General features: G+C 38.1%; 1 protein-coding gene across 1 annotated transcript in view; it reads left to right on the forward strand.

Annotated features, from left to right (window-relative positions):
- wdr5 (WD repeat domain 5) overlaps positions 1-7,686 on the forward strand; it is an 8,974-nt gene extending 1,288 nt beyond the window's left edge. Inside the window, exons 2-14 of the mRNA XM_005725635.2 lie at positions 688-797; positions 979-1,087; positions 1,240-1,313; positions 1,541-1,630; positions 4,359-4,448; positions 4,596-4,679; positions 4,771-4,826; positions 5,087-5,133; positions 5,353-5,428; positions 5,725-5,758; positions 6,036-6,110; positions 6,265-6,352; positions 6,587-7,686. Coding sequence (XP_005725692.1) covers positions 720-797; positions 979-1,087; positions 1,240-1,313; positions 1,541-1,630; positions 4,359-4,448; positions 4,596-4,679; positions 4,771-4,826; positions 5,087-5,133; positions 5,353-5,428; positions 5,725-5,758; positions 6,036-6,110; positions 6,265-6,352; positions 6,587-6,687 — 1,002 coding nt within the window. The 5' untranslated portion in view covers positions 688-719 and the 3' untranslated portion in view covers positions 6,688-7,686. The remainder of the gene's footprint in view (positions 1-687; positions 798-978; positions 1,088-1,239; positions 1,314-1,540; positions 1,631-4,358; positions 4,449-4,595; positions 4,680-4,770; positions 4,827-5,086; positions 5,134-5,352; positions 5,429-5,724; positions 5,759-6,035; positions 6,111-6,264; positions 6,353-6,586) is intronic.
- Positions 7,687-11,837: the final 4,151 nt, after the last annotated feature.

Consider the following 11,837-nt stretch of genomic DNA (forward strand, 5'->3'; position numbering starts at 1 on the left):
ATATATATATATATATATAACTTTAATTTCAGGATTTTAGAGACTAGAAAAAATTGCATAGTCATCATGTAAATAAATAAACACAAACTAGAAAATTTCTGAAGAAATTCCGAGTGTGCCAGTGTATCTGCTGCTTGAAAACCTATCAGAAACTAAGAATAGTTTTTTCAAACATGTAAGATTTATTGGGTGCATAAAACAGTTGGTTTGAAAAAAGTTCAATGAAAAAACAGCTAGAAACATATGTTGAATGGTCATTTTAATAGCAAAGGAATTGGATAGTATGTCTTATTTTATTTTAGGCATAAACATTCACAGGCATTTACACAGTAGTAGTTAATCAAGTTAATGATGCAGTAGTGAAGTTTATAAATACAATCATGTTGTTATCACTTCAAAAAGCGGCTTTAGTATTTTTGAGTTTTTGTTTTGAAAGGCAAGTTTAATTTGTCTAAACTTATTTTAAACCAGTTGTTTGTCAGTCACCAAGTGTCTGAGCGTGAAAGAGACGGTTTGAAAAATGTAATCATACTATCCAGGCTGTCAGTGATATTGTTCATGCAAACCTCTTGAAAAGTTACTGAGGCTCGTTGTTATATCTGTTCATTGGTATTTATAACTGGTATACTGATCAGCACCAGAAGCATAAAGAATCTTTTATGGTATTAATTTTTTCCTCTGCTTTAGCATAGTACACAGTAGATGCTAATTTCTTCACCATGGCAACTGAAGACAAGAAACCAGAGACTGACACAAAACCTCCAGTAGCGCCGTCAGCATCTGCCAGCCAAAGCAAGGTTTGAATTTTTGGGACTATCGCTATTCTGTTCCAGCTGTAGCCTTTAGGGCCAGGAAATAGCCATAGTTAGGATTTATAAGAGAATGTATTTCGTTTAATATAGACTTAGATGAATGTCAGTATATTTGTCACATCTCAGCCAAGAGTTGTTAAATGTTGTATTTCCTTTTCACTCACAGTCGGCACCTGCAAAGCCAAACTACAGCCTGAAGTTCACATTAGCGGGCCACACCAAAGCTGTGTCCTCTGTCAAATTCAGTCCAAGTGGAGAATGGCTCGCCAGCTCATGTGAGTAAAAATCACTGCTGGAACTACCTTTTTTTTTTTTTCACGACTTAATAATTATCAATAAATTATTGCAGCTTCTTGTTGAGTTTTAAGATTGATGATGTGTTGTTTTTTTAACCTATGCTGAGTGCGTATTCATTCTGTCTTTACAGCTGCTGATAAACTGATCAAAATCTGGGGCGCGTATGACGGCAAGTTTGAGAAAACCATATCTGGACACAAACTTGTGAGTTTGACTAATTCTTAGCTATACTCCTGCTGTGTTAATGGTTTTGTTTTTTATTGGCTGGACTAATGTAGAGCAACTGTAGCATCCTTGATGTTTAGTCAATTGGGATCAGATGTTTGGAGTCGTTACTAAGAGCCAAGCCACGGTTCCATTAGTTCTTACATTGGCCCCATGCTAGCTGTTTTCAGAGCTTCAAGTCCTGATCAGTTCCCATGAATCTGCAGGGTATATCTGATGTGGCCTGGTCCTCTGACTCCAACCTCCTGGTATCTGCATCAGATGACAAAACCCTGAAGATTTGGGACGTCAGCTCGGTAAGATGGGAGATTATTTAAATGATTCTGCTGAAATGTGCGATGTAATACTAAACTCTGTTTGCTGCGCATACATTTTAGCAAGCTGCACAGGTATATTACCATCATAGAATATTTGACCAACAGTTTTGGTTATTTTTATTTTAGCTATCCAGCAGTAGGGAGTCTAGTGATGTTATCTGGCATGGGATCTTCTTTCTAGAAGAATCATAAAGATAAATAAGAAAAACCATGATTAGCTGTGGCACAATTATGAGTATGATCTTGGATGAGTGATTGGCAGGTATCAGCGTGGCAACTGAAGTGTAGAGGCACTAACTACAACTATTAGGTTAGCTCATGTAGGTAATTGATTGTCACTTTTTTACATAAATGAAACATGCACAGCACAAAAGAGTTGGAACATCTAAAAAACATTAGTAAGGAAAAATATACAGTCCTATGCAAAACTCTTGAGCCATCCCATATTTGGAGTGAGATGTTCATGTACTTTTTAAAAAGGTCTTGTGTTTTTAGGCTTTCTGAAGGTCATTCAAAAATTTCTTTGAATGACCTTCATAGGATGCTTTTTCACTCATTTTCAGTCCAGGCCTAGTTCCTGACCATTTTAGGAAGAATGTTTTTTGCTTTTGTAAAGCCACGTAACTCAAAGGATGAACTTTTTTTCTTATATTTAACAGACAACTTTGGAAAAGAACCAATTTAAAATTTTATCTCTATTTATTTATTTTTTACTAAGAGCCTGCCACAAAAGCTGCTAATATGTGCCCATTTCTTTTGTTGAGAAATGCCAAATATAAGTTTGATGGGATGAAATAATATTTTTGTACCAACCAGGTGATTTCCCCTTGAACTATTAACTGAAGACTTGGCATATCTCAGCATGGTGTACAGCGTGTCCTTTACAAAAAAGGAAACAGGACAAGTAAAGGGCAAAAGAAGTGGCAGGCCTTAAAACTATCTATGACGGGCGACCGTGGCTCAGGGGGTTGGGAATCGCATCTGTAACCGGAAGGTCGCCGGTTCGATCCCTGGGCTCTCTGTCCTGGTCGTTGTGTCCTTGGGCAAGACACTTTACCCTACTTGCCTACTGGTGTTGGCCAGAGGGGCCGATGGCGCGATATGGCAGCCTCGCTTCTGTCAGTCTGCCCCAGGGCAGCTGTGGCTACAACTGTAGCTGCCTCCACCAGTGTGTGAATGTGAGAGTGAATGAATAGTGGAATTGTAAAGCGCTTTGAGGTTCTCGAAAAGCGCTATATAAATGCAATCCATTATTATTATTATTATTATTAAATATGAAAATATCTGAAACAGACTCTGAGAAATGCACCTGGCCCTTCAGTTGATCTACTGTTTGCTGAAGCCTCATCATAAAATGCCCTCCCCAGAGCTCGGACATTATTGAAGCAGTGCAGGATCATTTTGACAGAACAGAACAAAGGGCAGCCAACATCCAAAGAGGAGCATAGGATGTCCTCCAGGAAGCCTGCAGAAATAGTCTTGAAGACTACTTAAAGAAATTACAAGAACGTTTTCCTAAGAGAGTGCAGGATGTGCTGAATTGGCTTTCATGCTCATCAGAATTGTTTTTACTTTATGTATTGTATTTCTATTTATGATTGCACAGTTTACTGCTCACCATTTCCCATTTTCTTAGCACAGTATAAAGAAACAAGGGCTGGCTCAAGACTTTTGTATAATACTGTAAGATGAATATTATAAACACATTGTACTTTAAAATACTCAGCTGATCTTTGTCCAGTCCTGTGCAGTAGGCTGAGTCATCCACTGCTCTCTCCCCACATCGCCAGCTTGGTCTTAAGCCTGAATCTGTGAGAGCTGCACCCCAGGCTGACAGCCTGTTCTGACTATGACACAGATATTATGCAGTATTGCTGGTACTGCTAAAAATACTGATTTCATTTTCACAATCAATGTTGAGAATATTTGTTGACTGCTTGAATGCATGACTTCAACTAAATCTATGGGGAGGCTTGTTATTCAGGCCCTTATACTGAAAAAGATCATCTCATGATCATTTGGCTGGACTTACTATTCCTGTCTGAGAGAACAATGCAATCTGTGATTGGTTAACTTGTGGGCAATCTCCCCTTTATTTACTCTACCTGCACATTCTCATTCTGTTACTGGGAGAAGATATCACATGCTCTTTTCAGAGAAGTTCAGAGACATTATGACATGCTTACTTAGTTAGATTTGCTTCTGAATTTCTTTGTAAATTTAGCTGAAGTCATGTGCTGATTTTGTCAGATGATGTTGCGTTTATCAAATTCGGATCTTAGCAGAGCGGCAGATTAGAAATGGCTTGGAAGTTGCTGATTAAAATGTATTAATGGGTTATTTTATATGGGCCTATTTTCTGATAATAGTCAGAAAAATATGTAAACAAGAAGGCTTTGTTTGGGAGTACTACTTGTAATAGAATCTCAGTGTGTTGGAAATGCGGTGTACTGCTGTAAAAAAGGGGAGATAGTGATTTGGTAAGGCTCGGTCTACATCGCTGCTGTGTCTCTTATCATTATACTTTTATGAAGTATGAAAATGAAATCCATGTAGACTCTTAGGTTCATATCAGTGGTTTCTGCTGATGTTAAAATTGTATTACATTTAAAGCTGCACTTGTAGTGTGGTTTAGTTGGAGATGGTCCTGGGTTTTTCAGTGTGGGTGAGAAATGTGACATTTCGACCAATTTTCTCTCTAATCCAGGGGAAGTGCTTAAAAACTCTGAAAGGTCATAGCAACTACGTCTTCTGCTGCAACTTCAACCCCCAGTCCAATCTTATTGTGTCAGGATCGGTGAGTACCAAGCTCTTGGCAAGAAACAAGTCCTACCTAAATGGAAAGCAGATGTTAGACCTTTGCGAAAGCTCTCACTTTGAGCATTAGAAGCAGTTTCTGAGTGGTTTTCCAAAAAATGATTTTTTTTTTCTCTTCCGTTTCTAGTTCGATGAGAGTGTAAGGATATGGGACGTGAAGACTGGGAAATGTCTGAAAACGCTGCCAGCTCATTCTGATCCAGTCTCTGCTGTAAGTTTATTTTTTATAATTAATTAGACAAATGCTCTGGCTTTAATATTAACACTGTATTAAAGGCATGATGGTCTGCCTCGGCTTGCAGGTTCACTTCAACAGAGACGGCTCTCTGATCGTGTCCAGTAGCTACGATGGCCTTTGGTGAGTACTTGGATCCTCCTGAGACTCTCTGGCCACAGTTCGGGGAACATGGGTGCTTTTTAAAAGAACAAGCTTGCCTTTGATAAGAACTGGAAATGCTCCATGTCTGGCATATTTGCTCTGCGCTCGAGCTAAAAAGAATCCCTTATCATCACATTGTAGCTGATGTGGATGACTTTCTAGTCATCCGGTGTGAGTTTTTTTTTTTTTTTTTTACATGGAAATGTCTCTCAGTTAATTGTGTTATCTTTCATTCACAGTCGAATCTGGGACACAGCATCAGGGCAGTGTTTAAAGACACTGATAGGTAAGATCAGTCACACACGTGTTCCAATCTTTCTCGTTTGATTTGATTTGTTGCAGAATGTGCTAATTAAACGATTGATTAGTGACAGCAAATCTAATTAGTTTTGTATTGAGGCATGAAAAATGCAATCAGGTTGAAGCTTTGAGTTTTTTCAGTTTTGTTTTGTTTTTTTATACGTGTCTTTGTGATCAATGCGTTCTTGTTTTTTGTGTTTCTTAGATGACGACAACCCTCCTGTGTCGTTTGTAAAGTTTTCCCCCAATGGGAAATACATCCTGGCTGCTACACTGGATAAGTGAGTATAGACGTTGCTCAGTTTTGTGGCTTTCCTTCACACTATCGCATGACGCTTGCTAATCGGGGGGGGGGGTGCGCTCGATTGTTGGGGTCTCTCACTGTAAAGCGCCTTGAGGTGAGTAATGTTGTGATTTGGTGCTATATAACTAAATCTGATATGACTTCTTAAGGAGCTGGACTGTTTTTCACAAGCACTACTTGGATTTCTCCAGCAGGAGGCAGCACAACATCACAGTGAGCTGCTGTCTGTTTATTTGACTGTCGATTTTAAACTTCCTTTTGTATTTCTTTTAGCACGCTGAAGCTGTGGGACTACAGCAAAGGAAAGGTAATTGCCTTTGAAAGCTGTTGAAAGGCTTGATTATCATTCCGTTCTTTTATTCTAACTGCTTTTATTTGTCAGTGTTTATGTATTAAGAGTTCAGAAATTTTAAATCATAGATGCACATTCCCAGTAGTGTCCTAGCCTCAGTAATGATGGCATTTTATTTTGCTTTAAGATGTGAAATGTTTGTTTAGTAATGAATAAAACTGCAGATTTTACAGTTTTGTCATTTATGATTGTATAACACGTACAAATAACTTCTGTTTTTCTAACATTTCAGTGCTTGAAGACATACACGGGCCATAAAAATGAGAAGTACTGCATATTTGCAAATTTCTCTGTCACTGGCGGGAAGGTAAGATCATTTCTTTGAGAAAATGAATGTTTATATGTTGTTTTTATGGGTGCTTTGAGTTTCAGTGTTACTTTAAACTTACAAAATGGTCCTTTTGAAATCACTTATGTGTGCAAACATAACTCTGAGCCTAAGTGCCGCTGCTCTTTTGCAGTGGATCGTGTCAGGCTCAGAAGACAACATGGTTTATATCTGGAACCTGCAGACGAAGGAGATTGTGCAGAAACTCCAGGGCCACACAGGTACTGCAGATGCACTGTGACTGAAAACGCAGATAGAATAGCATTTTTGTATGGGGACTAAAAGTCAGAGTTAGTTGTCTTTTAGAATCACTTTGCATTTATTTAATTAAATATTTGAAGGCGCAGCTCATTTTTAAGACAGAAATTTGCAGCTGTGTTTTAAATATTGTGTTCTGGTGCAATCTGTTCTTTTAATTTGTCATTCTTTAAATTTTCTTCCTGTACTTTTTTCAGATGTTGTCATTTCGACTGCCTGCCACCCCACAGAGAACATCATCGCATCTGCGGCTTTAGAAAACGACAAAACCATCAAGCTATGGAAAAGCGACTGCTAAGCCATTTTGGATCTTTTGGGCCACTTGTGTTCCTTTTGTTTTTTTATATATATATATATAATTTTCCTACATTTTATTGTAAGACAGGAGGACTTTTGTTTTCTAACAGAGAGCTCCTGCTGGATTGGAAGAATGAAATTAAACTCCATGAAATGTCATGACATTCAGCCAGAAGAACCAAACCAGACACATCATCCACACACAGTTCTGCAGCGGACGTTATCCCCTCATCAAAGCATGTGCCAGATTTCGATGTCTCATTATGGAAATTTGTGATTGTTTTTTTTTTTTCTCTCTCCCTCGTTTTACTTTGCAGCAATATTCTGGTGCTTCAGTATTTTTTTTTTTTTTTAAACACTGCATTAACCTCGATGTCACTGCCTCATAACAGTCTTCACAAGCACGATTCTAGTCTTGTACAATGAATATAATGGTTATTTGGTCCTTCGTGGTATTTTATTTTCTGCCTTTGTGTAACTCAGTAGTACCATTTACAATCAGTGACTTTAAAGAAAAGAGGTGACGGTATACCTGAGGATAACTACTTAATACTTAAGGACTTCGGATCTTAAGTGAGTGCTTTATGCCCTAACAAGATATTTTAAAAAACTTTTTTTTTTTTTTTTAGGGCAACAAACCAGAATTTGACACAAGTGCAAACATTGAGAATGTTTAAAATTCTTCAAGATTTGCTACAAAAATCAAAATGACCCTGAATGACCTTTAAAAAAAAAAAAAGTACTTACTAACACTTGACCGTTCACAACAGTGACCAAATGCAGTTATTGTGTTCCAGTATTTGTACATACAACGCCACGTGTCGCAGTTTGATTACTTTAGCTGTCTTTGTGTTTTTGTTCTCTGCTTGACTAGCTGATAGTTCTGCACATGAAGCCAGCAGGCTGCTTTTCCTGTAGTTAACCTGGATTCTATGTAAAATATGTTTGCATCTGACAGCTGTAATTCACATCTGAATAAAAACAGTTTTTGTATGTTTCACTCCGAGTCATTGAGTTTCATTTCTGTACACCTTCTAACACAAATCAACTGGAAACGCTCACTTAAAATTTTTTAATAACCTTTTTTTCCTGTCCATGAACGAAGAACATCAGAGAACAACCCACGAAGAACAGATGACAAAATTCCATTTTCTTAAAAATAGACAAAATATAATGAAAGAAGATACTCCCATCTTGCAGCGACAGGTTAAAACATGGCAAAGTAAAAGCGACACAGTTACCAAAGTGCCAAAGCTTACTATTACTCCTGTCTTACATTTTCAATCTGAAAATTATCTCTTGCTGTCAAATAAGCTTTTCCACAATGTACATAACAGCCCACAGTGAGAAGGGAAAGAACAGAGTACATAAGCAAGGGATAAAATTACTTTTGTACAAAAATAGAGCTTTTACCAAGTGTTGTTTTTTTGTTTTTTTTTAACTACAACATTTTACTGTTTATGCCACAAAGAAAGCAGTGATTGTGTCACATGTTCAGCTTGTCCTGGTTACTTTTTTTTCTTTTTGAACATACAATTGTTAAGCAACACATACATTTCAGAGGGTTTCAAATCTTAACCACTTTTCCCTCTCTTTCATAGTTTACTAAGGTCCCATAAACTGCTGAGAAGCTGGTTTGAGTTTAACTGCTGCAATTCTGCTGGTTGATCAGGATTTTTTTTATTAAGGTCAAAATGCAAACAAATCCTCGGGGGGGGGGGCAAACACCATGAAACGCTTGAAGAACACCTGCCGTGAAACCGTTTGGTCTGAATCACTCATCTCCTTCTTTCAATGTTGGAAATCCTTAAGGAATAGAGCTGTCGATATATATATTTATAAATATATACACATATACATATTAACAAAATATAGCATTCAATGTAGGTAATCATTCTTTGTCCATTTCTTTCTTGTCAAGATCGATTTATGGCTTAAGATAGCTGCTGTCACTAATCACAGTAGAAGGAGACATCGGACTCAAAAGAACAGGAGAATAATCGTTTTAACACTTGGGTCACCCGGTTGGAAAACGAGCATTGGATTGTTTTATCATCTGCTTTTCTTGATGAAAATCAGCCTCTAAAAATAGTTTCCTTTGAAATTGTATGAACGTTTTTGATTTAACAGACAAACAAGTATGTATATATAGATATATATATCTTTTTTTTTTCAATAATATAAATACTGTAAGCTCAAGCTGGCAGTCAATACTGTCACATGGATAGGTTGTAATATTCAGGCCACCTCAATGAAAATAGAGAATAAGAATCAAACACAAAGCCAATTGGTCTTTTTGACGTTATTGCTACTTTACTCAGTTTTACTAAGCACAGATACTGAGGTTTTGTCTGAGCCAAAGGAATATTGATGATAGTAATGCGGTTAGAAAGTGCCTTCTTTTTGTTAACAACAAAAACAACAACAACAACGACAACAAAAATTCAAGTTATGTTGCAGCGCTCTTTCTCTTCCACTAGAAGGAGCTCGCAGCTCTTAAACTGCTACTACATCCCTCCCATTCCTCTTACCCAAACTTCTCCCTCACCCAAAGTAAACCTTGCAGTCGTGCTTGAGCTCTATAGCATCTGACATTTCAGAGCCAGCGTGTATGAACTGACTTTTTGATTTTTTTCATCGTAAGACAAAAGAGATCATTGGCCATCTGGGGGATCAGTTTCACAGAGGTGGAATGACATTTACAAGTTCTCTCCCAGCGCGTGCTATTTATTATAAAACTAGCACCAAATAATGATGAAAAACTGACATACGGACATTTTACAGACTGGTTTGTTTTTTTCTGAGTCAGAAATCTATGGAGTCTTGATGACCCTCAAACTTGATTATAATTGATTCATGTGCTAATAAACTCAACATCAGTAGCTGACAGCTAAACTAAGCTCCGATTGCTTCCCACGAGTTTCATTTTTCATAAACCAACTGCGAGACTGGATATGATGAAATATACATGAAACACCAGCTGATTAAAAAAAAATTTGTTTTATCATTTTAAGCGTGGATTTTATTTCATACGCTTAATTTACTTACATTTTCAGTGCAATTCAGATTTTCATTTATCCATTACTATCAAGCAAATTATTTTCAAAGGGCACACTCTCAAGACTCCACACATTTCCTCAGACCCCATTAAAAATCTGACTTTTATCAAAATGTAATGAAAACACAGTGCTCGGGTTTCTTTTTTTTCTCTTTTGTTTTTGCCAGGTTCAGATAGTGTAAAGGTGCTTATGAAAGAGTAGCAAAGATGCAGATATAGAAAGAAAATCCTATTTAAATCTTTTTAACCGTCATAGGTATTATTATTATCTGCAGTAGCAAAGCTGGTGCTTTTTTTTTTAATTTGGTTTTTTACACTTGGTGAGTTTGTTTGAAATCCTGGTGACACCTGCTGTAGTGTGACCTATCACAAAGTTTAGGTTTGAGTACTTTCGCTGGTGTTTATATGTCCTTCTGTTTCTGGGCAGATTTTTGTCATCGAGGGTTACCATGTCAGAATTTGTTTTAGCCCTTACTTATAGTGGCCACATTTACTCGAGAGGCTTTGCCTTTTTGCCAGGCCACCGCTGTAAAGAGCAGTTTTCTCTTAATAACTTGCCTGGTTAAATACAAGTTTGAGTTAATTTCAATCAAATGTGAGTAAACCAGAGCTAAATAACCCCTAAATATCTTTAAAAAACAACAACAACAAAACCCTTGGTATTATTTTCTCCTGCCAGTAAAAAACTTGCAGTGGACCCACATTTGACAAACACATTTCTTTAAAAGATCTGAGATCTGTGGACAATCTTTGGAAATGCAATTGATGCATAGTTTTGCAGCAGCTGCAGCATTTACAGAAAAGCAGAGGAGGGGGGGGAAGCAGAATATGGGCATAAAGCATATTTATACACAACATGTATATATGTAGAAACATGGATATTTAACATTTCAGTTCAACTTATACGACACTTGGTTGTCCAGAGAAGTGCAGAGAGAGCGAGTGTGTGTGTGTGTGTGTGTGTGTCCCTCTGAGGTGTTAAACAATTGTGGCGTTCCTGATTGGGTCGGGGCCAGAGTCCACCTCAGAGGTCAATTACATCGACATCAGCTCTCTGTTTAGAAACCCGACTCCACGGTCATGAGGTTAAGTGCCAAGTAACAAACAAACAAACAAATAATGGCTCCTGCTGCAACAGCAACAAGTACATCTCTCACATACTGTATATGGTCTAATCCTAAATGGGTATCAAGAACTGAAGGTCCGAAGGATGGAGGCAGAGGTAAATTGTGCATTGCTGTCGTTAAAAGTGAAAACTGAAAATAACGTCAATACTGTTTCTGTACAGGTAGATATGAGGTGTTTTGAAAAGCTAATACCCGCTGTGTTGAGCAGAGTGTGGAGGTGTAAATGGTGTGCTGGAATTCACATGAAACGCGAGGTGGAGAGGGTGGAGAATGGACGATAAGGAGCTAAGAGGCTGGCAAAACTAGGACGTTTACCCACAGTGTGAGTGTGCACAAACTTTCCAGGCGTCCAAGCTTGTCGTGATGAAGGCCAAATGTTGGAAATGTTACTTTCCAAAATATATGTTGTTCCTCCGTGTGCTGGTAGCCTTTCAGAGCATCCAGTGGGCTGTAAAGCTTACAGTTGGGTACTTTAAAACAGCCTGAATGGTCCTGTGTGTAGATTGTACATAACAAACTTTCCCAACTCTCTGTCGAGCAATACGCGAACTGAAGGGTTGATAAGTGGACTACCACAACATTCTCCCCAGTGTTGCACAGTGTTTAGAGTAAGACATGGTTGTATTTGTTGGAATTGGGCAGAGACCTGAGGGTTTTGAGCTCTTGCAACCTTGTTAACCCACCTCTGAATTCTCCAGAAAGCTCACACATTGAAAAAAGAACACAGCTAGTGCAAGACCTGACGTGCTTAGTTGAGTCAGGCAGGAACAGACAAGTTCCTTTAAGCAGACTTATTTCCCCGAACCAGCCCGCCCCTCTTAATTAAGTTCAGTCCTGAAAGACAGTGAGGGCTCAGGTCCAAGTCTAAACAGCCCAAGGCTCTCAAGAGCCCACGATTGTCCCGATCACAACGTTGAGTGTCCAATTATGACATCATTACTGTTCAATATATGTGTGCATATATAT

The sequence above is a fragment of the Pundamilia nyererei genome, unplaced genomic scaffold (assembly GCF_000239375.1).
Source record: "Pundamilia nyererei isolate P.nyererei 1_Seehausen unplaced genomic scaffold, PunNye1.0 scaffold00016, whole genome shotgun sequence".
Lineage (NCBI taxonomy): Eukaryota > Metazoa > Chordata > Actinopteri > Cichliformes > Cichlidae > Pundamilia > Pundamilia nyererei.